Consider the following 25531-nt stretch of genomic DNA (forward strand, 5'->3'; position numbering starts at 1 on the left):
TCTATAAGAGCTTTGGCTTCTGTTTGCAGAGAGTTGAGTTCAGGTCATGAAAACACTTTATTACTGTGTGTGTGTTTGTGTGTGTGTGTGTGTGTGTGTGTGTGTTTGATGATTTACCATCTGAGTATGATCTAGTTTAGAGTGAGCACATTGTTGTAGGTTGATGTCATTCAGTCACAGCAGCCTAACAAGGGTCGTTCACATTCATTAACAACACAGTCATTTACATACAAACACTTTATTGACTCGTACCTCAACAGTATGTATATTTGTATTGTACAACAATCAATCAATCAGACTTTATTTGTGTAGACTAGATGAAAGGTCATTAAAATCAAAAGGGTTCACCTTATCGACGTATATAAAGATAGACGACATGACAGCTCTCCAAAAGTGAAGCCAAGCCCTCTCTATCTCCCCCTGGTGGCTGACTGCAGTGTAGCTCATAAAGCCTCCATGTTAGCAGATGGGACAAACTAAAAAAGATGGTTTCTGTCATTTTGGGTCGTTTTTTATCACGCTGATGTTTCCTCAAGTGTTATTTTTTATCATCAGTTTGGTTTTAATTAGTTATCTGAAGATATAAAAAGCGCATTTCATGTCATGAGAGCAGTTCGCCATTGAGTCGGCTGGGCTTTGACACCTCGGTACCAACTTTTGTTGTGTAAACAAGGCCTGATGGTAAGGCTGTGGGAAATGTTTGGAGATATTGTCTGGGGACCATGAACGTACACAGCGAGCTGTTCAACCAATGTCGACGCCAGCTGGGCAAAACCATCAAAAACAATCAATAGAAGTAAAAGGTCGGATTTAAGATTGAATTGAGATTCAGAAGACGCTCGTACAAATGAACAGTGAGAACTTCATTCAACAGATGTTTAAAAGATAATTCTTCTTATCATTTGGATTTTCATAGTTTGCACATTTTACTCACCAAGTTAATTGCTGAGATCTATGAATGCTGTGACCTTCCTCAAAATAAGTCTGACAGGGTGAGAAACACGATCAGTCAGACGATGAAATGTAGGTAGGTAACTTGAAATGACAGTCGAAGCAACAAAAATAAGATACAAACTGAACAGTCAGAGCCATTAGAGTACTCACGGTTCATAAAGACACAAGAAAGCAACGTCATTGAAGACGAGTTAAAAGGTAAAAGGGTACAATTAAAAATCAAAGTTAGCATCTGACACTCCACCATTAGAGGGAACCTCTGATGTGATGAAGTAAAGATGTCCAATAAACTACGATGAAGAGATTTCTTCCTCTCGCTGTCATCCCACTGGCTCAGCGGACGCTTTTGAGTTCATCCGGTTCCCGACATGTTTCCCGTCTCCTCCGCGCCGCTCTGCACTCGCTAATGAAGCAGGAACGTCTTAAAATATCCTCAGAAGCATGAAAAAGAATCATGTGTTTCTCTAGTCGTCTCTGCCCTTTATAGCTGCGGTGAGCTGTTCAATTCTTCTGTCCACTCGATGGCCTTTTAATAGTTTCCATTTTGCAGAATAATCTCATCTGCCAGCACGTCCAAATGGTTCCTTTGTTTTAAAGGGAGGATGGATTTAAAAAAAAAAAAGAAAAAACCTGACAAATAGTGGAAAGAACATTTGAGCAGCCCAGCCAGTATGACTTTATACAATATAAAACTCGCTCACAGTTGAGTTTCAAAACATCTGTTGTGATCTGGGAGGAAGTTTGGGGATTGGGGGCGCTATTGTGCACAAAGACAGAGACTGCATCTTTAAAAAATACACATTTGATCTGTTTTTATTAGATTTCTTTCCCCCCATTGTTTTGTAAGAGAAAAAATAAAATGTACATTCTGGAAGGAGGGATGTAAAGATCTTTTGGAGACTTTTCGGAGACACTTGACTGTCTCCTAAAAACAAAAAACAGAAATACATTTTAAGTAATAATAATAAAAATTAAATTACTATTATTTAAAATGTATTTCTGAATTAATTTGTTGTCCTGAAGTGTTTTGTTTTTAGGAGACAGTCAAGTGTCTCTAAAAAGTCTCCAAAAGATCTTTACATCCCTCCTTCCAGAATGTACATTTTATTTTAGTTTTTTAATTAATTTTTATTTCAAATTCTAAAAATAAAAAATAAATTAACCTGTTCATTTCATCAAAGTTTCCATTACTACATTATTTAATGTGTAATTTAATTGAATGAAAATGCTAATTTAAACAACAGAAACCCTCATTAATTCCTACCTTTGTTTGTTGTTTGCAGAGGTCGGCCCACCTAAAAACCTGGTCACCAGCGACGTGACTGACACCAGCTTTGCGGTGTCCTGGACGGCAGCACCTGGGAACGTGAACGGATACCGGGTCCAGTGGAAGTCGATGTTCGAGGAGGCCAGAGAGAAAACGGTGCCGGGAGACGTGACCGACACGGTGCTGGAAGGTCTGAGCCCAGAGACGCTCTACCAGGTTTCTGTGGTCGCCGTCTACGATCGTAAAGACAGCGAGCCGCTCACCGGGCAGGAAACCACTGATGGTAAGTATCCTCTCTGACTAGTTTTTAATTTAGATTTGACAATAAGAAAGTCTTTGTGGTTAAACTAGGAAATTTAGAGACTGCTTTTCCAGTCTTGGAAAAACCTGGAAATAATTTATGTTCTGGAAAATGTTCATTAGCTCCTTGCCTAGAATCGCCTACGTAAACCAGAATTCTCAGAGAAGCCTAGAAGTGGTGTAAATGTTATATTACATATTATATTATTATATATAATATTGTTGCTGTTATTCTTAAATACATGCACAGCTATGTTAATTGTACATGCAGCACACACTTTGGCGCCAAAAAAGCAAGCTAACATGTCCAATAAATGCTGACCGCCCACCTGCAATGAACTTGAGACACTTCAAGGAGTCAATAGAAGGCATACCGGTAAATTATATGACCGCTTCGGAGCAAGTGCTGTCCTGTTTTGTTAAGAAAAACTCCTTGGAACGGTCCCTCGAAGATGGTTTCTTAAGGAGAGTGGGAACACTGAAACATTGTCGAGTCTCCCTGTCTTGGCTGTTCTGACTTGTTGTGTTTTTTATGCATGATGTGCACTGGTCTTGATGCTGGGATTGCGTGCCATCAGGCAAAAAATTATTATAACAACAGATAATTCCCCTCAAATGCATTCAAGCTGAAGTAAAGAGCCTGTTTTGAAAATTAGGAGAAGAAAGTTCTGATATTTGTGTAAAAATGTTGGGAATGAAAGTAAAAACCTGTCAGAAATATAAATACTCAAGTTTAAATATACATAAATGAAAAAAACATCTTAAATACAGTAATAAAGTATTTATATTTTAGACTTTAAAGCACTTTGTAACCCAGGTTTTGATAAGTTACAAATAAAAGGAAACAAGTGAAGTTACAAATAAAAGGAGTGAATACAAAGTAGGCAAAAAAAGACAAAGAAGACGGTGAAAAGCAAAGATTTGCAAGAATAAAACAACTGTTAGCAGATATTTAGCTGTTCGCTAATGTATGTTTCTATCTCATAATTCAACCCTGCTTGTCTATTGCGTGTTTATATTTACCCGACATACACATTCAGTGAAGAGCAGCTCTACTGAAGCACTCACACTTTAAAGTATGTTACTCGAGGCTGCAGAGATCAGTTTGTTTTAGACCTCTGCAGCCCAGGAAGTCTGAGACCAGGTGTGCAGAAGTTCAGGAAGCTTTTACCCCGTTCTGTTTTTATTAGAAGGCAGCGTGTCACATCAATATTTATCTCTTCTATCTCACAGTCAGAGTGGTTTCAGAGCACAGTTGGCATTCTGCTTCCTGCTTTCTAGTCCGGATTTACTTTCGATTCAATCAAACTTTATTTCTAAAGCACATTTCATACAGTTTAGTTCAGTTCAAAGTGCTTACAGAGGATAATAAGACAGAATGGAGTAAAAACAATAAAAATGACAATGAAATACAGGTATAACTGGTATAATAAAACTTATACTTAAAAACTAAAACTAAAGCAGAAATAACAAATAAAACAATAAGAAGGATATTTAAAATGTATAAAAGAAAATAAGATAAGTTAGTTAGTTATTCCTGAGTTAAAAGCCAGGCTGAAGAGGTTCTGAGTTCACATTTAAAACTCTCAGCACTTCCAGCTGCTCTCAGATCCTCCTCAGGCTCTTCCAGAAACTAAACGCTGCCTCGCCAAAGGTTTTTGTTCTGCGATTTGGAGCTACCAGCAGGATTGTGCCAGAGGATCTGAGGGACCGGTTCAAACACTGTGTGACACATACACCGGTGCAGGACCAGGAAGTGCTTTAAAAACAAGTAACAGAATTTTAAACACAGTGCGAAGACTGACCAACGTTTTAAAGGAATTTAAAACTGCTGTTGTCTCCTTCTGGTCCTGGTCTGCACTCAGGCTGCAGAGTTGGAGTGAAACACCGGCGTGGTGACAGTTTTGCTGTGTTTAATAACACCCCGCTCAGAGCCGAGGGGAATATCTCTTCGACGTGTGTGTCCCGTTAATGACGCACTGTGAGCTGCACGCTGTCATATTTCATCAGCGCTCTAAAAATGTCAACACATTCCTCGCTCTATAGCGCTGGTTCCTTAAGGGAGAGGCCCTTTTTATCGATAAATAAACTATATTTTATAATATATTCAAAACTGTTCAATGAACCCAAACAGTGAACTCAGCAACTGCAGGACTTTTGTCTAAAACGATGAATTTTGAGCAGATTATTTCCTGTTTAGGCAATCTTCCATCTTTATTATGTATTTTTTATAACTTAATATCCTTCTTTTCTGGCAAACTCAGTGTTTTCTTATTCCTGGTGCTTCAGAAATGAACCAAATGTTGAGATATAGGCCTACTGTGTGTATTTTAAACATTTTCTTACTCCCCTTAAAATCAACCACTGCTCTAGATGCACACACGGGAAATCAAAAAGCAAAGCAGGCCACGCACAAAAGCATAAACATAAATGAACATATTGTTCCTCCGTGCGTCCTTCCAACATCTCCAGCTTTCTCAGATTTGTTTGAATCTATCAACACATTGAAAAGTTGGACGTCGTTTTTTTTCCACCAATAAAAATCCTCCAGAGTGAAATCAAGTAGTCTGAAAAACATTCCTTGGGATTATTAAATATACATATTATTCCCTTGCAAAGTTGTTTTAATCGCTTGCAGAATCATCGGAATAAGTTTGTTTTATTTTATAGGCTGTTTCGTGGGGGAAAAGTAAAATGTGGTTAGCATTTCCTCCAAAATTGATCACTTCTGGGTGAATGCCTAATTCATAACCAATTGGTTTTGGCATGGAGCTGGCGGTATTACTCAACACTCATGCCTGCAGATATAAATACATAATGGTTACAGAAGGAATATAAAGGGAAACCACACTTGGCCTGGAAATAAGAGAGGGAAGGAATGATTGTTTTTAGGGTTTAGATAAAAATAACAACATGTTTAGTGTACAGTGGAATCATAGAGGACATAAAAACTGACCAAATATGGTCGGTTAATGGAGGTTTGATGGAAGAAGGAAATGCGGTTTGATGATTTAAATCAGCCTTGTTCCTTAAAGGAGCCCTTTCTTATAATTGAGTAAACTGACTATATTTTTAGGGATATTTCATATTATATTTAATAATAACAGTAACAGTAGAGAACAGCTGATGAACTGCACGAAGAACTCAAACAGTGAACTCAGTAACTGCAGGAAGTTTGTGTAAAACCAGAGATTTGGATGAATTTTGAGCACATTATTTCCTGTGATTGATCAGAGACATTTTTAGGAACTTAAATCTTAAGGTTCATGTTGGTCAATCCAGAGTTTTCTCATGTTTCATAATGAATCTGTTTGTTTTTGTTTTCAGCCTCCGCTGCTGCTAAAAGGTTGACCGTTTCGGACGAGACAGAGCGAACCATGAAAGTCACATGGATGCCGGCCCCTGGCAAGGTGCTCAACTACCGGCTGAAGTATGTTCCCAGCGGCGGAGGGAAAGAAGTGGTCCTCAAGGTCCCCGGCACGGCCACCTCCACCGTCATGAAGCGCCTGCAGCCCATGACCACTTACGACATCACAGTTCACCCCATCTACAAGCGCGGGGAAGGAAAAGCAAGGCAAGGAGTAGGAACGACACGTACGTTGGTCCATAATTCAACCCTCTGACAGACAGTACACTGCAGGAACATCTTAACCAAAGACGTTTAAACCTGAGTTCAGTCTTCAAACATTATTATTGGTGGAATGAAATTAAATAATCTGCTGCTTTTATGGATCCCAGTCACAGAGTTTGGTGCGCCAAAACTGGACGTTACATTTTAGGTAAACATGTTGAGTTGTTATCTTTGGCTTTTGGGCAGTTAACCAGAGTGGGACAACTCATGGATCTGGTCTCTGAGTGCAGTTTGAAGCTGTGTTGAATGGTGAGTCCATCAGCGTTCAGTTGACCTTTCCTAAGCCCCGCCCCTTTTTGGCAATCAGCTTCCTCCACACCACACTTTGAAGATGGTTAAAAGATAAAAGAGACTTAATAGTCACATCTCAAGCTTAGCTAATGTTAGCATAATGCTTGCTAACTAGCTACTACAGTACAGGAAAGGAGGAAGTTGACCGGGGCTTGTTCCTGTGTGATTGGACAACAGAGCAAAAAGGGGCGGGACTTATGACAGCTCATTTGCTGGATGTCAGTGGGAATGAGAAGCAGTTCAGATTAAAGAAACAGCGTGTAGTTCAGACAATCAGTCTACCGTCGACACTTGAGGTCGACATGTAGAAAGTATTGAAGGAACAGCTGCTGCTTGATGCCATAAACATCCACTAATTTATCCAACCTGTTCAACAGGAGATCTATGACTGTATCTGACTCTGCGTTGAGTAGGAAAAATTCCCCTTTATGGTCGGGATAAGGACTTCGATCTCAACTGGCTCCCCATATATTAAATGTCACTATTGTGAAACAAATACATAAAACTGGTTTGTTTGACAATCTTGCCACTTATTATAAGAGAAACATTAACACAAGTCATACTGCCTTGGAAACAAATGTGATTCTGTCATCCAAGTTGCAGCTTTATTTCCATTGTCCGACCCAAAATAAGATTTCAGGACTGACTTCAAGTTGAAACGACTTGTTAAGATGAATATTTGTCACACTACAGGTGCTGCTGCACAGCGTCTTTCCACTAGGACACTAAAATCACAGTTAAACATATGCTCAGTCACACGCTACCATTACTAACACACAGCATGACACTGGGCTTCTTAACGAATGACACCGGGTTCAAGGTATTGTATTATGGACTAATGAGAAACTGGCTTGAGTGTGGTGTGGCTGATCTTCAAAAACCTTTCAAAAAAACGTTGCCAATAATGTGTTAAACTTTTATTCTGCGTGAGTTTGTCCTGAAGTTCTGGCCCGGGTTCTTCTATTTCAGTGTCGCCCTTCAAGGCCCCGAGGAACCTCCAGACCTCAGAGCCCACCAAGACCAGTTTCAGAGTCACCTGGGATCCAGCACCCGGCAAAGTTAAGGGGTACAAAGTGACCTTTCACCCCACTGGGGATGATATAGACCTGGGGGAACTCCTGGTCGGGCCCTATGACAGCACAGTCGTTCTAGAGGAACTCAGGTAAACTCTTTAAACTGTTAGATATTAAAGTACTCTGAGGAATGTGATAATAAATATTAGAGGTTAAAAAGAAGAAAAGGCTCATGTACCATTTTTTTTTTTAACTTATTATGACTTTAGCAGCCATCTACAGTAGCAGTGTGATCGTCAATGCACGCACCAGCCTAGCAACCACCTAATACATCCCTAGCAACCATTAGAGACAGGACGCGCACACAGGGGCGAAGGGTGTTAGGACATGGATGCCAGGGCATTTCTTGATAATAATAATCCCAATTATTTTGATCAACATTGAGATCACGATTTCAGCAATGTTTTCTGTTGAACGATAGCAAATGCACTTCCTGTAACTTGCTCACTTCAATATAAAACTCATGTTTTGGCAGCTACATTGCCTCTTAATGCGAAGCTGCAGCATTAGGAAATGTTTGGTTTTTTGTTATTTTTTCGGGAATAAAAGTAATCAGGGTGTGCGTGCAGCGACATGACAGCTGACGCCAATATCCATTAATGTTTGATAAATTGTGCAGCCCAGTGAGATTGTGAAAGATGGTTCATGTCCTTTCCTTTTTCCCTCAGGGCGGGAACAAAGTACTCTGTCGCCGTGTTCGGGATGTTTGACGGTGGGGTGAGCATGCCCCTGGCAGGAGAGGAGAAGACGACCCTCAGTGACGCTCCTGAGCCGCCTCCTCTCCCCGCTTCTGGTAAAAGCTCAAAGCTCCACCTCCACACTCCGTTAGCGGTGCTTTAAACAGCAGGCCTGCAGACCAGACGCTCCCTGATCCAAGTCAGAACAGGAGTGGTCTGATTTTGTTAGCGCCGAATGTTGAATTATTTGTTGTCGAGGGGAATTAATATCACCGTCTCTGCAGGAATCGTGGGCCGAAATCTGACGCAGATGATTATGATTAGTGCAAATTATGTTGAGCTGCTTGGCTCTCGTTGCCTCACCTCCCTCATATCTTATTTGGAGTGTGATCTGGAGTAAAATGACATTTAACAGACATGTACTTAAGTGTTCACACTAACATTAACGTGCTACGTATCTGCCCCCCCGGCGATGTATTGACCTTTAACGGCGTCGCCACACATGCGTATCTTCATTAGCTCCCAGACGAGTTACTGTTGAGCTCCCTATCTGCTGCCCAAATTTTTTTTAGTCATGCAAAAGTAGATATTTCCCCTTTCTGTGTCGCTCGAAGCGCGGAGAAGGACTCTGCTTGCAATTACAGACATTTTTTATGATCTAGAGCTTTAGCTGCTGCCGGGATGTATGCAGTTAGGAAAATGTTATGCTTCTCATAAGACCCCGAGGAGGGGCTGACCCTGGGCAGAAATTCCAACCGTAATGGGGAGCAGACACGGTGACCGACTGCCCACGGAGTCGGGGAACGGGGCCAGGATGTTCCACTGAGGATCCACTAGGACTAGAACTAGCAGGTTGCTTAGTGAAGGGGGCTTTAATCCAGACTTTCTGACAGGTCCATATGGTCTGGCAGAGCTGCTGCGAGGCGTCCTTCATACACTGCAAAAACGTTATTTTTTACAGGTCATTAAATGCTTTATTCCTTTTTAAATATCCTTCTTTTGGACAAAGTGTGAAAAATTTGACAGTGAAGTGAGAAAATTCTACTTGTTTCCAGCACGATCACTTGATACGATCTGGAAGAAAGTCGGATTTAACCGTCGCTGGAAACGTTAAAATTCAACATGATGTTTCACTTTTTAAACGTGTATGTTGTTGTTGGATTAAAATATATCCTTTTACATCCGTGGATGTGGATGGATGGAGAGGTTTTAGTAAAGGCGACCTCCATATTAGTACAGATTTCTGTTTAATAAAACAGAAGTTTTATGGTAAATCACAGTGCCTGAATTGGGTCACCCTTATTCTAACCACAACACACCCCTAACCAATACTTCTGCAGTTTTTTTTATCTATTTTAACGAGGACATTTTCAGTGCTGTTTTCGTGTTAAACTAGCTACGTGTTTACAGAGAGGCACGTTTATGCGGGCCATCATCTCACTCCTCGTTGCCTCAATCTGACCAACCAGACTAACAAAGGCAGTGAACACTAGCCAATCAGAGGCAGAGTAGGACGAGTCTTTCACTGAATGCCGGTGGGGAAAAACAATCAAGCGTTTCGTGGGTGTTTAGGTGCGTGTACCTGGACAGGGGGTGGCGGTTTACAGTAAGAAGTGCCAGTACACACCTCGTGTTGTCAGTAAACACATCAGATTTTGCGTTTTTGAGCAAAGCAAAAACAACTGCAGGACAGCAGTGATTTATATCCTCCAGTCAGACTGAGCTGGATATTTATGCTCTCTGGATCCAGCAGTCGTCTGCTGTGTATTAGATGTCTCTTAAAGCTGCCTCTGTTTATGACATCTGTTTTTATTAATGAACATCGGAGGGACACATGAGCATGTTGTTTACCGGCGGTGGTATAACTCAAACAGACTGCGGCCGAGCATCCGACTTGGTTCCTCTTGGCGTGAAGCATCTGTTTCTGCAGCCTGCTGAAAAAGAACAAAATAAAAAACTAAATCGATTTTCTCCTAACATGTTTTCAATTGCACACACAGGTTTTTCTTTTTAAAGGTGTGTCGTCTCCTCTATAAACGAGGACGAGTGGCCATTTTTCACCCCTACAGGTGTCCAGAGCAGGAATGCGCAGTAACATTTGGGATATATGACGATGTGAGAGAGGCCGACTGCGGCTTGTTGGAGGCCTCAGTGTCAGCCAGAAGGAGACCACAGGGTTGATTCTCCACTGGATGTAAAACTTGCTGTGCTGGAAGAGAGCGAGAGAGAAAACAGCCCAGGAGAGAGAGCAGTTAATCCAGAAACGACAGCTGTTACACAATGTGTTACCAGTGTGAATTATTTGTGTTACATAATGCTGTGTAAACATCTTCCACTTGTGATTGTGTGACTTTTGTGATGTACTCCTCTGTTCCCTCGCAACATTTCCTCACTTTTTCACACTTTCTCCCTCACATTCATCTCAAATTGTTCATATATGAAGCTGTTGGGACACTCGTGGTGGGTGTCTGCGGTGCACCGACTGTCTCGCTCACTATTCTCCTCTTCCTCCTCCTCCTCTTCCTCCTCCTCGCCGTCTCTCTGCAGACACTCAGTGTAAGACCTCAGCGATGGCCGACATCGTGCTGCTGGTCGACGGCTCCTGGAGCATCGGTCGCATCAACTTCAAAACCATCCGCAACTTCATCGGCCGCATGGTCAGCGTGTTCGACATCAGCCCTGAGCGAGTCCAGATCGGTAATATTTGCACTGCAACTACCAGAATTACTACCTACACTATTACTAATACTGTTACTTATGCTACTACCATTATTGTAACTAACAACTACTTTAGTGACTTACTGGTAAGAGTCCAGAATTTAATATTTAAACCAGTCACACACTCATTTAAACTAGCTGGGAGTTAGCACAATGTAGTTAAACTTTAAATGAAAGTACAATGGTGGGGTAAAACGTACTTACTTAGTAAACTAATTTAGTACTACTACTATTACTCATCACATCATTCTGCTACTGTCACTGTGTACTACTAATACTGCTGCAACTACTATTGCTGATATAAATACTATTACTACTACTGCTACTTCTGTTCTAACTAATCGTGCTGTAACTGCTTCTATCTCCATTTTAAGTACTACTAATGCTGCTATGAAAACTATTTCTGCTACTGTTCTAATAATACAGCTTGTACTCAGTCTACTTCTGTTACTGCTGCTGCCAGCAGATGTTATGGTATAAATTAAGGTGATTGCATGGTTTTAATTAGGTTTTTCCTTTAATTTTTGCAGTTTTTTGTCAGTAAACCTGCGTAATTACCATCATTTTGTGAGGTCCTTTTTTTGGTTGATGTTTTTTTTTAACGTTGCTGTGCCTTTTTTTTCAGGTCTGGCTCAGTACAGTGGAGACCCGAAGACCGAGTGGCACCTGAACGCCCACCCGACCAAGGAGTCCCTGATGGATGCTGTCGCCAACCTGCCGTACAAAGGAGGCAACACCATGACGGGTGATTTAACAGCACTTATGTTCCATATTTAGGTCCATTAGGTGAAGAAAAAAAAAAGATATTCTTTGAGAAAGTTTGAAGTAATATCCACTGAAACCACTTCTCCACTGCCCTTATGTACGCCTAGTATATTTAAATGTTATTGTTGTTAAAATATTTTTACCCCAATCGGACAAAATAGCTTTTTGTTTGTTGAAGAAAGTTAATTCTTTGTAAAACTTTCTGTTGCTGTCGTACAGGAATGGCTCTGAACTACATCCTTCAGAACAACTTCAAAACCAACGTGGGGATGCGCGAAAACTCCCGCAGAATTGGTGTTCTCATCACTGACGGAAAATCCCAGGACGAAATCGTCTTCAACTCACAGAAACTGAGAGACAGCGGCATCGAGCTGTACGCCATCGGTGAGTGACCTTCTCATTTTGAATAACATGAAACTAACAGTGAACATGGGAAACTGTTACTTAGTGCATAAGAATTAGGGGATGTGACATGATTTGGCATTTTTTTGCATGATTCAGCCCCTTAAGCTACATTTCATATGGGTGAAAATCAAATCAGGAAAGTTTCAAGTCTCTCAAAGTTGATTTTCAAAGCTCAATCGGGGGTTAATTTGTTAACATGTTAGCCTTGTCTTTAGGTCAAATTTTTCAGGCACAGTTGTGACGATCCTTTTATCTCTCAGGTGTGAAGAACGCCGATGAGAACGAGTTGCGGTCCATCGCCTCCGACCCCGACGAAATTCACATGTACAACGTCAACGACTTCCGCTTCCTGCTGGACATCGTTGACGAACTCACCATCAACCTGTGTAACAGCGTCAAGGGTCCAGGTGGGAAGAGAGTCGCATTCAAACTGATTTATGGGATACATTTTCACTTTTGTTGTCATTTTTCAAAAGCAAAATACATACATACATACAAAGCCAATAAAGTGATGTTATGGTGCTGAATGTGTTCGTACCTGCCCTGGACTACAGATGGAAGTTAGCTTAATCTGACATAAATCACCTCTTCTCATTTTGAGGTTAAAGTTTTTGTGCACAGTCCTTCTTTCATAAAGACTTAAAATAAATAAATAAAAATAAAATGTACATTATACGTGAATATATCACAGTAAACTGTACCTAAGACAGGACAAGAGAGCGTTAAAGGTTGCATGTCCTCTTCAGTACATCAGGGAATTTTGGCCATTTTGTCATTTCTTCACTGATATATCCCCAAAAATTGCCACGTCTAAGATTTTATCATTTCTTTTGCCAGAAAAGTTGCCTTCATCAGGAGGGAGACACACATCCAAACATTTCTGCAGGTGCTTGGCAAAAATAATAGTGATTTTTACTGATGGTGGCGCTATAAACAACATCTGAGATACAAAACCTTAACGTCAGCTCGCAGCTGTAATTCCAGCTTTTCCTTTGAATGCTGCTCAGTCAGATTTACACCTTTCAGTGGTTACCAGTGCTGGAGGTCAGATGGAAACTTCAGAAAGTTCTTCTTTTCCGGAATTTACAAAGCCACCGTGCTTAAGACTGACAACCATATATTTCTGAAATTTTACGGCAGGCTTTCATTTGGTTTTACAGGTGCTCCAGGGCGTGAAAGTTGCTCTGCGCACGAAGGACAACATAAACCTTTAGTCCAAGTAAAGACATGAATATCTGCAAAATTACACTTCCTCGGCACAGCTGCTTTTACCCTGTTTGAGTGATGAAGCTAATGCCTGTTGACAAGGAGAAAATGATGTGGTCATTGTACTCCCTAGAAGGGAACAAAGTGTTCACAAATCAATTCTGCCTTTAAAAACACAAAAACAGAAGATCCGAGAAATGCAGATAGATAAATTTGAATCTATTCTGCCTGACAACCTAGATTATTTCAGACCGCCACGAGATGTTGCGACACAGATCTAATGGAAACTTTCACATTGGAAGTGCTTTTGTGTCTGTAAATCAGCCTTTGAGAGGGAATTCAGAAATGGTTTACGGCACAGCCGGAGAAAAACATTTCTTAAAGAAAGCTTTTGTCAGAGGAACGAGATATACAGCGGCAGGGTTCACACTGTGAAATATTTGACGTGCCGGATTGTATTTCAGCTCTGGTTTGTTACTTTTTCAGGAGGCGGGCCAGAGACCCCCACCAAGCTGGAGACCTTGGAGGTGACCCACCGCTCCTTCCGTGCCACCTGGACTGCACCCAGCAGCCCCGTCGACAAGTACCGCGTCACTTACATGGTTGCGACTGGAGGACCCACGGAGGAGGTCAGATAAAGTTTCTCTTCTTCTTTTAGAACTCATGTTCACATAGAAGACCCACAGGAATGATATCATACCTGTGATGTTTCTTTGGTACATCACAAAGCGTTCACAGGAAGTTAAAATCAACCAAAACAAAAAGCGTGACTTTATATTACTCCTCACATCTTAAACCTGGTTTAGATAGAAGAACTGAGGCCGGTTCCACAAAACACCTTAAGTTTTCTCCTTAGCTGAGGGAAAAACCAAGGAAAGACCTCACGATAACTTGTCCATTCTGGCTAAAAATAGTTCACTAATTAAAGGAAGTATTTAAGTTACACATTTAAACTAGACTGCATTAGCTAATGTTATAACCTAGCTAGCTAACATGAAGCAGCTTTCTTCCATACAAAAGTTCTAATATGCAACATTTCGCCATTAAACAGTGTATAAACTCTAGAGCTATGTTCTATATGTAGTTGATCCAGTCCAGTTATCCAGTCTGAAGCCACATTGTTCATCAGAGAAAACAAGCTGAGCTAACGTTAGCAGCAGCTGATATCATAACCTGAGAACTGTTAGCTTCAGCCTCACAACAGTGGCGAAGACAACTCCCATGATCCCACGCTGCTTCACCACCTCATCAAACTTCATCTTTTGTTATTGTTTTGATGTGAGAGGCAGAAATTACAGACTGTATGTTTAATTAAGATAGAGTCAGGTTCCTGCAGTATAAGAAAAAAAATAACTTAAAACCTCCTTAAAGAAACCTTAAGGATTAGACTTAAGGGTTAGGGTTAGGGCAGCTCTGATTTGACTCTTTACTCAAGGTGTTTGGTGCAGCTGGTTTCTGGTCCTTTAATTGTTGATTACTCCATTGTTCTGGGTATAGATGGTCTCAGATAATCTGTTCTTCCTGGTTCAGACACTTTATGTGAACCACCTGTGAGTGCTGGATACGATCCTGAATATCAAATAGCATCTTGTTTGCTCATTAATTCCTTCCCATTAGACCTGGCTTAAACTCTAACAGATAACTCTCTCTTGTATCAGTCAGCTGAGATTTACTACTTTCTGCGAATTTAGATAATGACAAGTTGTCAGTCACACAAAAACACACTAACTGACACTTAAACCCCCCCATGCTGTTTAATATTCTGGTATGTGTTGTCCGATGTGGCAAACCTCACAGGACAGGTTAAAAAAGCAGCTGTTGAAAGTGTGTCTCCAAAGACCCAGGTCTGGCTTTTATTCAGCGCCCTCGGGGGCTGAAATCTGGATGCCAGTTGCTTTGGGGAACCTGCATTTAGTTTACGCTTAACCTCCTGTCAGTCTCATCTTTAAAAACAGATCGCTGGGTCTTTTCCATCCTTTGTGCTTTTATTGGCTCTTGTCAGATGGAGCCTGTGTGATTATAATCGGCTGAAATCAAGCAGAGTTTCCACTGGATCCACTTAGTTTAACGTTATAGACCTCACACTGGGCTGAAACTCTCCCACTCTCTCTCTCCTGTGGTCTGTTTACGTCGGGCTGCAGAGCACGTATGAACCCAACAACATGAGATATGTGGTATTTACATGCTGCGTATTTAGTGCCGCTCTTATCTGCTGTGATTTACAATAAGAGAGTGAATTCATAAATTACAGGCAGTGAAGGAAGGGCTGAGGCCACGGCACGCTGCCAACATATTACTGTGAACCTGGAATATCTATGCATCAGGGAGAAACAGTGTAGAGTAAATGCACCCGGAATGTGGCAATGAGCTGAAGTTGGTATTTTTGTGTCATTGTCAGCATTTACAGGTTTAAAGGTTAAATATACACGTATCCAGGGGAAGTAGCCATTACTGCAGAATGCAAGCAGTGAACAGTTTTCTACTTTATATATATTCTATTCTATATAGCAATACGTTTACAGAGATGTCAGGAATGGGGTTGAAGCTGTGCAGTTATCAGCTGCTCCAACAGTAGTGGCTAACTTCAACTGAATGTGAAACACAAGGCTTTACTGCATGATGAATGTCTGAGACTGTACATAGATTCCCTGCAGAGGACCGAGATGTTCACAGGACATAAATAACAAATAATCTTGAATACCTATGGAAAAAAAACATTGTGTTTACTAATATAACAGGTCTTTGGTGATTAAATTCCACTCTTGATTGATTAAGCCTGCTAGTACAGTCGTATTACACATTACATCAGTTGAAATGTGGCAGACGGTCACTTTCTTTTTTCTCTATTTCTGACTACTGTCGTAACAACAGTCTCACTAATATGTAAAGTCTGAATAACACTAAGATCTCCAACCATATAAGGAACCTTCATCCGTAACAGGAGGCCACTGCCTAACGTTGTCAGTCCAACTACCCATAATGCTGCTGTCACAGAGTCACTAGGACTTAACGACAGTAATGGCGTCACCGCTAGAAGGCAGAGCACATGAACTGATCACCAGATTCGTGTACACACAATTCATTGCTTAGACGTCACACTGAAAAGACCAAAACAATTGGAGCCACAGCTGACCAGACTCCATTGACAAAACCAGTGATTTTCCCACATTGTTAATCGAAAACACGCTTTAAAACTCACTAAAACCGTCTTTGTTAGTGTTTTCAACAATCATCAACTCTGGTTTGGTTAAATTAAACCTTTAAAGGACCAGTGTGTAGGATTTAGTTGCATCTAGGGGCGAAGTTGCAGATTGCAACCAACTGAACAGTCTATATTTGACAACCTGGGAATGAGAACGGGCTGTGAAGTGTGTAGGAGAAACTACGGTGGTTCTGGGCTACTGCAGAAACACGGCAGTTTAAAATGGCGGACTCCGCTAAAAGAGCAGAAATGCTCCATCTGTAGATAAAAAATGTCTCATTCTAAGGTAACGAAAACACAATTATTCCTATATTCAGGTGATTATACACTAAAACATACCTGTGAATATTATATTACATTTCTAACGATAGATCCTCCTAAATGTTACACACTGGACCTTTAAAGTCCTAAAAAAAATATAGTTTTTGCCTTGAAAACAGGTGAAAAATAAAAAGAATATTTCAACCTTTTCCCAACAGAAATCAATTTGTTTGAGAATTTTCTAGAAGTGTTCAGCTCAAGTCAAAACGATCAATTACAGACATAAATAACTTGATAAAAGGGACGTTTCTGCTTCCAGACCACAGAGCTGCACATTCCAGCAGCCGCTCGGTGTTTGTTTGTCGTTCCTCCTCTGGGTTTGATTTTCCAGAAGAATAGCGCAGGAATGTGACACTGTTCGGAGGCCAACTTGGACGTCCCCACACGAGGACTTTTCCCAGCAGCACATGAACGCAGCGGCATAGTTTGGGCTTGACAGACTGTAATCATCTAACGGTGAAAATACGAGACCTGGACCGCCACCAGTCACTGATTGATGGATCCCGGTTGAGCTGATTGCCAGGAGAGATCAGAGCAGCCTTTGTCATCCAAATCTTTGACTTCTTCAGCTTACATAATCTTTAGTTGACTCGCTCTTGTGTGCTCATATTTTGACATTAATGTAAAATTTAGTTAAGTCAGATTAATGCCTGGAATAGTCAATCAGCCCTCGCTAACGAGAGGGAAAAGTCTGAAAGCTCCATTCTACTTTAGTATTTCATTCAGTTTCATTTTGGGTCTGAAGTTTTGGGTATTTTGAATCCACCAGCCGCTCTGGCAGACGAGAAAGGAGAGAAAAGTCAGTTTCCAGGGCTCCTAATCCACCGTCTGTCCTTTCAGGTGGACTCAAGTCAAGTTTCATTACCAGTTGTCTGAAACAAAAAGTTCTCAATCCTCCGAGGCTCAGCTTTGAAGTTTTGATTTGTTTTTGCATTCGTCTGATTGATGATTAGAACATTTTATTCCCAACCTGCTTTACCTTGATGCTTTTCTATAATAATCAGCAGAGAATTAATTTCAGACCGCTTTGAGTTTCTTCTTAAATGAGGTTTTCCACTTTTTGAAAAGAAAAAAAAATTCAGCTTCTAACCTTCCAAAACATAATAACAATGAGAGTAGGTACCTCGGGACTCAGCCTGACAGCAGTTATACAGAATACATACACTATATCTGACTCTGCAGATAATCGAAATACTATCCAAATCTCAATATGGTTTAGTGCAATATTTAGATCGCAGAAGCTGCCATTTCAGGGTTCCCACGTGTCCAGGAAAACCTAGACATTCGGAGAGTAGATTTCCAGTCATGGAAACACTTGGAAATAGATTAAAATGACCAAATATCCTGTAAATAATCTCTGTTCTGTAGTTTGTGCTGTATGGAAGCCTGTTTCTGTGTGACAAAAGAAATGATTAGACTCTGGTTCTGTTCACACTGTTCAAACAGACCTGAAATTGTCTCTCTTCCTATAAATTAATACAACAGGTTTTGGAAGTAAATCTAACCAATGTGGTTAATTTTTCTATTGGACTTGAAGACATAACTGTGTCATTGACCTCTTGGTCTTAGTGGTTTTTTGTCAAATTTGATGAACTGTTAACAGAGTGTGTGAGTCTTTATTCTACAACATCGTGTGAAACAAATTGTTGGATTAAACCTTTAAAAAAGTAGTTTTATAGTATAATAACCATCCCTCTATCGTTTCAGGTGCTGGTCGACGGGTCGGTGACCACCTTAGTGCTGCAGGGTCTGAACCCTCTGACCGAGTACATTGTCAACGTTTACTCCGTGGTTGGCGAGCAGAGCAGCGAGCCTCTGAAGGGCACAGAGACCACCCGTAAGTGTGTTCCCTCTTCACCTCTTCGCCTTCCTCTTCCTCTTTTTGCCTCTCGCCAAAAGAAGCTCTTTGCCTCGTGAGAGAAGTGCTCAGTTCCCATGTCAGGTGGCAGACAATAAATATCGGCTGATAATGGGAATATACATACTCTTCTGAATTATAAGGATCATTAAATTACAGCCACGAGTGATAGCCTTTATGTTCTATGAAAACAAAAGTTTATGTTTTTTGATCGAAAATATACAAATATTTGAAGAGTCAGAACTGTTTTTGTTGTTTTAACAAAAAAAAAACTGTGAAAACTCATCATTTAAACTGCAATTGTCTCCATTAAATTTAGTTTTAGGTCAAACTTTTTAAAATAAAACTTGTAACAATTAGAGAAAATTACTTGTTCTTTAGAAACACTTGAATTTCAAAAATTGTTAAAACTGATGAAAGTGAAACACTTAATTTACTTAATTTTCAAGCACCCAAATAAAGAAGAATGGGGTTTTCAATCGTGTCTTGAAATTATGGGTTTTCTCAACTTTTCTTTTTTACAGTGTAGTGCTGTGAGTTAGATTAGATTAGAGTTATGAAACATTAAATCATCTCTCTTTGCCTTTCTTAACATCAGTTGTGTAAAAACTGCAGATTATTTCCTGTGAATATTCCTTTAGAGATGAGATTTCCTGATATTTTAGCAACTATTTTTATACCATTTTCTGTCTTTTTCTTTCTGTATTACGTTCTTTTATATTTTTAACAATCATACATAGTTAATATTCTTCTTTTCTGACAGATTCAGTGTTTCAGCTCTTTGGTTGGTTTCTACTGCAGGATGAGGCTGTTTATCAAAGACTGACGCTCTACTAATATACATATATAATAATAATATAAACTTTAAAAATAACAGTTTCATTTAGTTTGAGCTAAATGCTGACATATAGACCTACTGTGTATATGTTGGGAACCACTGGGTTGTTGTATCGTCTGAAACTAAATCAGTATCCTGTATCCGTAATTAACATCGCGGCTCTGCAGTGTTTCACTGCTGTTTCGTCCGTATGGTTCGTGACATAAACAGCTTTATTTCTCTGCTCACACACATCGATGGAACTTGTTTACTCTGAAAATCTGCTCTCTGTTTATTATTCAACGTATATATTTAGCATCTGATCTGAAGCGGAAAACTGCTCAACACAAACAGCGTCCTATGATGCAATGCTGAGCTGATGCGAAGTGGGAATCACTTTAAAACAGTTAAAAAGTCATTTATCAGGCGCTGCGGTCTTTGCGTGTATCTTAAATAAACTGATATAATTTAACAACGTGTTAAGCGCACAGCTCTAATTGCTTTTATTTGCTCATTTGTCCTTTAATGTTTGCTTTATTTGTTCTTAAATGTGCAACTGATTTTTACAACCAGTCGTTTCCCTCTGTCATAAAACAATAACTGCTGTCGTCCACTCAGTTAGGTCATGATGTCCTTCAGAAAACACCCTGCAGTCTGTCAGCGTGGAGGCTGCGGGTTTGGGTGGAGGTCCTCTATTGATAGTGCTAAAACAAACAGGAGATAGGACTTATTGTGCAAAACCACACTCTTAAAACTCGAAAATCACACATTTTATGTGTTAAAACAAATGTTTATTGGGGGCTTAAAATGGTACATCCTGTTTCACAATAAAAGTCTGTGAATTATTTCAGCAGCCAGACTTAGATTCACTCGTTTTCTTTCACCACATTTATGCAAACAAGAAACCACGACTGGTTTTTAAGTGTATTATTAATATACAGTATTTAATTTAAACATTTATTTAAACTCAAAGAATCATTGAGTTTGCCCTCATTTACAATGATGTCGAGTTACAGACTAATTCAATTTAATCAAACTCTGATGTGAATAAAGGAAAAAACAGTTGCACATTGAAGCAGGTGAGTTTGGGATCTCTTCTAAACTGTTTGTACATTAGTAGCGTATTGATTTGATATTTTATAGATGAATCACATACTCACCTGTGGAAATTAACTAATTTAGATTTATTTAGGCTTACTTATTTAATAGTTTTTGGAGTAATTGAGCTTCATGGCACAGAGGAATAAGAAATATCAGTCTGGATACACACAAAATACTTGTTAGAAGGATCAATTCATTGTTGATTTGAGTCTTTTCATGGGATTTGTTGAACAGAAGTAAAGAGTATTGCCAGCTTTATTTGGGGGTTTACTACAGAGAGCAATAAACTGACTTCAGTAGTGTCTGCTGCCCAATAAAGGCAACAAACCCCAAATCCTCTCAAAATATTCTTTAAAAAACACAGAAACCCTTATGGGACATGTGATACCAAATATTCTGCACATCAAAAGCACTGAACTTTATGATCTCTTTGGGACCTCCTGAGATTTTCTGAAATATGACCTTGAAGTTGCCTGTTTGCATCATTATCCTTTTACTGTGCCAAAAAACCTCCTACAAACATTAAATATCTAAAAAGATCATTGCTGACCCTCTCAGTCAGTCCAAAGAATCTCAGATTGCGGCTCTTATTTTTCTTCAAATACTTCACATTACACCAAAACATTAACATTTCTAAAACAGCAAATACATAGGATTGTCCAGCCTACTTGGTGTAATGCTAATCAACTGAATTTAAGATATCAAACTAAATGTTCCTGCTGTCTGAAAGTGTGTTTTTGTCCTCTCAGTGCCCCTGTCAGCGGTGAAAAACATGAATGTTTATGATGAGACCTCAACCACGATGAGGGTGAGATGGGAGGAGGCGGACGGTGCCACAGGCTACATGCTTCTATACAAATCCATCAACGCCACCGAGCCCCAGCTGGAGAATGAGGTAAAGTAGCCTTCAAATGCAACTCGAGAGGTTGTTCATTGACAGACATCTGCTTAGACACCAGTGATTAAGTTTTATGATATTCTAGGGTCTTTTGTATCAAGTAACCACCAAGGTAACAGAGGAGGTGGTAGCTCTGCTAACTGCTTGGCCTACGTTTGATCACTAACCCACATTATGAGGACTCAGTTGCATAATGGGGACTCACCTAAGGGACAAAATGCTGGTTCCCCCCTCATAAACCGTTATGTTCTTATGTTGACACTTAGCTAAGGTTAGGGTAAGGGTAATGTTTCCCATGTTCAAATTATAGAGAAAAGAACAAGCTAACTGCTAGTTGCTAACTGCTTGGCTTCCATCTGTTCCCTCACTCACATTATGGAGACTCACCTAACTTTCAGGGACAAAAGGCCTTACTGTCAGACAGCCCTTCCCAACAGTCTATAACTTTCTTGTCAAAGCCACCAGACTCCTTTAACAAAAACAGTCATTTTACTTCACAGGAGTTGCCTCAAACCGCAGCAACTAATGTTAGTTTGAAGGCGGCTGTGTTCTACGATGTAAAATTACTGTTTTTGTCGAAGGAGTTGGGTGTCTTTGAAGAGAGCATAGATCAAAATAAATACTTCAGTTTCCTGTCAGAAAGGGCTGTCTGACAGCGAAGTAAACCAGTGAAAATATTCTCAAATATAAAATAAACTTAAACTGAAAATATATTTACGTATGACAACCACCGTCTCCTGTAGGTAATACACTTTTATATTTTCATACAACCCCATTTTAAAATACCTGAACTATGTCTTTAGGGCATAGACTTACAACCTTGTAGCTCAGCTAACAAAACATTAGCAGGGCTAAACTACTGGCAACCCAGCACCAGCTAACAGGACACGCAGCTAACATGTTCATCGTTTTAGGTAGTTATTTTAGTTAGCTACTGGCAAACCGACGTCAGCTAAGTATGCACGAAGCAAACTTAGGCAAACAAAAAACAATTAAACATAATAAACACACACACACACACACACATCTTAATTTGTGTGCTCAGCATTTCCACATTGATTTTATAAGAGCGGGCTTCTGCTCGCGCCCCTTACTGCTTCCAGATGGCGATGTGAGGAGTGCTTCACAGAACGGGAAGTGGACTTTAGCAGCGTGGCTCAGGCCAGGCCTACAAAAAGCAGAGCCCGCAGACACGCTGGGTAATGGGAAGGATTAGCTCATGGCGTGAAGTCATCAGGATGATATAAACAGAACAGATGCTGCACGAGTGGAACTGAACGCCTCTGTGCTGTTAACCCTCGTATGCAATTATCTAACAGAGGAAAATGTAAAGGATGATTTAATATACAGCGAGGTGGAAAATATGAGCCTGAACTGTGAATCAGTGAAGCATTGGATTATTTATCAACATTAATCATTTGACATGAAATACTGATTAAGATGATTTAATAGTTTTTAATGTGATTTGGAAAATGGACAATAATGTAAAGTACATGGCCAAAAGTATGTGGACACCAAAAAACATTGGCCTCCACTCATCTGGTTTTGGTCTTTCCACCAGATTTAACTGCTGAGGGGGCATTAATAATCATATTGTTATATACAGTGTCAATTGTCAATTTACAGGATCTCTTATTTCCATTTATAAAATACAGAAAAAACCTGCAAAATTGAAGATGTTTTCCTTACAGTGTACATATTTAGCATTATTATGAGTTTGTGTGAAAGCTCTTGAAGACATCACAACACTTTCTTAATGGCCCCTCTTCTCCTCTATCTCCCCCTCACCCCTCTCTCTCTTCTCTTGTGGTCTCCCCCTGGATCTTTCTGCAGATGCGTGTTGGAGGAGATGTGACTACCGTCCAGCTGGTGCAGCTGATACCAAACACACAGTACTCCATCATACTTTACGCCCTATATGGAGAAGCTGCCAGCGACCCTCTGGAGGGGAAAGGAGTCACACGTATGTGATGTTAAACTGATTCTATACTATACATTACAGTTTAGTTTTAGCTTTAAAGAACCACAGATTTACTGGGAAAGCAATGTTAGACTAAAGCTCAGTTTGAAACACAGATGACAAGTTTTCATTGTGGAAAAAAAATGCCCACAGAAACTCAATAAAACCGCTTCTGTAGCATAATCCTCGCTGTCTGAATGAGGGAGAAATTAAAGGAAAAACTAATAAAAATGTCCTGCAAAGCCTCTAGAGCAGCTTCAGTCATTCTCTACAGGATGGATGAGCACCATTCTTCCAAAACATGTTCCCTACCTATTTGGTGTTTTGGTGCTGGTGGTGGAAAGCGTCGCTCGAAAATCTCAAATAGATGTTTTGTTGGGTTGAAACTAAAGAGCCCCAGACCCAAAGTACACAAGTATATGAAGGCCATAGCTTAGTTTCTCTGTCCTGTGTGGAATAAACTGGTTACTTGTGATGTATGCAAACATTTATATGAGTGCTAACTGCTCTAGCTGCAATATACACCTGCCTCAGTAAGAAACTTTTTAAACAGTCTAGCCTATAGAGTGCCACCCACAATTTTCTCAATAATTCAAATTACTAAAATAAAAGCAAACAGCTTTGTGAGGGTACTCCATCTTCCTACCTAGCTCGCTAACTACATCCATGAAAAAAAGCAACAGGAAAATGGTGGAAAGAAACAAGAAGAAACAACATACTTCTTCAACCTCTGCAGCTTCTGTGTCGAATGTAAAACGACGTTGGCGGTACGATCAAAGCTCAATCCGTCATCAGCTAAGTTTTTATAAACCCGTCCCAACATAATCTGTCATTGTGAGAACTCAACATACACAGACGTTGCTTTCTATACAATCAACATTGGCTGTAAAGTTTAGCCTTCATTCAAAGAGTGTTTCCAAGTACTCACTCATATAATGATTATATTTATGACTTTGATAAAGAAATAAGTCATTTTCAAGAAGTTTAAGAAGGTATTTGAAAACATCATTTAAAAAATGAAATATTTGAAAATAAGTATCATGTTCACTGTATTAAGTTTCCAAGAAATTTACAACCTTTAAAATATAACTTTTTTTTTATTAGAAAAGGTTTTAGGAAAGGTAAGAACTTTTACAGAATTTATCTGAGGTTTACTTTCATGTCAGCAGTTATTTTATAAGAGCTGGATCACGTCTCTCACATGCTGGAGTTTAAATTTTGGATTGAGAGCTTATAGATAGAAAACAGATGCACTGAAAAACAGAATATCCAAGCTGCTCTGTCTGTTTTTCAGCTATTCGGTAAGTTTTGGCCCCATCACATCCGTCAGCATCTTTCAACGTCTTCACAGAAGTATTGATAGTGATGCTGGGCTCATAAATGTTTTTATACTTAAGTCAGGATGTGTTTTTGATGGATGTCCTTTCCTTGTCCTCCCTCAGTGCCTATGCCTCCTGCTGGAGTCCTGAGAATCACTGATGTTACTCACAGCACCATGAGGCTCAACTGGGACGCCGCTCCCGGAGCCGTCCGCAAGTACATAATCACCTACAAACCGGAGGAGGGAGACCTGAAAGAGGTAAAACTGAGGTTTTGTCTTTCAGTGTTACCTCAAGTGCAGGATTACCTTGTTTAAAAAAGTGGTTATTTAGCCGTACCTTTTCCATCGAGGAAGAGTGAGGAACAAACTACAGATGTTAGAAATGAAATATTAGTCATTAATTATACATTTTTACATCAATTTAGCTTTAAAAGTGCAGTAGGGGTAGATTAGTCAATTCATTGATTAAATGAAGTGAAGCCTGCAAGCTAGTTCAGGCAGGTCAACTTGAGCGGCGCTGCTATACACACATGACATGCCTTATTTCATAATCACTAACCGAGTGCACCCTTTCAATCTGGCGGTCTATTTAAGCTGCAAAATTTCCCAGCTCTCCTCCTGCTTTGTCGGTTTAAGTCTTTTTTTAAGCAAAAACACAAAATATTCTCTGGTTCCAGCTTCTTAAATACAAGCTTTTGCTGCTTTTCTCTCTTTATATATCACTGTACACTGAATATCGTTGGGTTTTGAACTTTATTGTTAGACA

At 40.0% G+C, this 25531-nt stretch overlaps 1 protein-coding gene across 6 annotated transcripts in view; it reads left to right on the top strand.

Moving 5' to 3' along the window:
• Positions 1–25531, top strand: part of col12a1b (collagen, type XII, alpha 1b) — a 137317-nt gene that overhangs the window by 28800 nt on the left and 82986 nt on the right. For all 6 annotated transcript variants that reach the window (XM_051408952.1, XM_051408956.1, XM_051408951.1 and 3 more), the window contains exons 13-25: positions 2238–2504; positions 5849–6115; positions 7413–7605; positions 8185–8309; positions 10741–10890; positions 11537–11656; positions 11896–12060; positions 12342–12488; positions 13774–13916; positions 18518–18647; positions 21336–21481; positions 23318–23447; positions 24887–25023. In XM_051408952.1, coding sequence (XP_051264912.1) covers positions 2238–2504; positions 5849–6115; positions 7413–7605; positions 8185–8309; positions 10741–10890; positions 11537–11656; positions 11896–12060; positions 12342–12488; positions 13774–13916; positions 18518–18647; positions 21336–21481; positions 23318–23447; positions 24887–25023 — 2120 coding nt within the window. The remainder of the gene's footprint in view (positions 1–2237; positions 2505–5848; positions 6116–7412; positions 7606–8184; positions 8310–10740; positions 10891–11536; positions 11657–11895; positions 12061–12341; positions 12489–13773; positions 13917–18517; positions 18648–21335; positions 21482–23317; positions 23448–24886; positions 25024–25531) is intronic.

Source organism: Dicentrarchus labrax, unplaced genomic scaffold (assembly GCF_905237075.1).
Source record: "Dicentrarchus labrax unplaced genomic scaffold, dlabrax2021, whole genome shotgun sequence".
Classification (NCBI taxonomy): Eukaryota; Metazoa; Chordata; class Actinopteri; family Moronidae; genus Dicentrarchus; species Dicentrarchus labrax.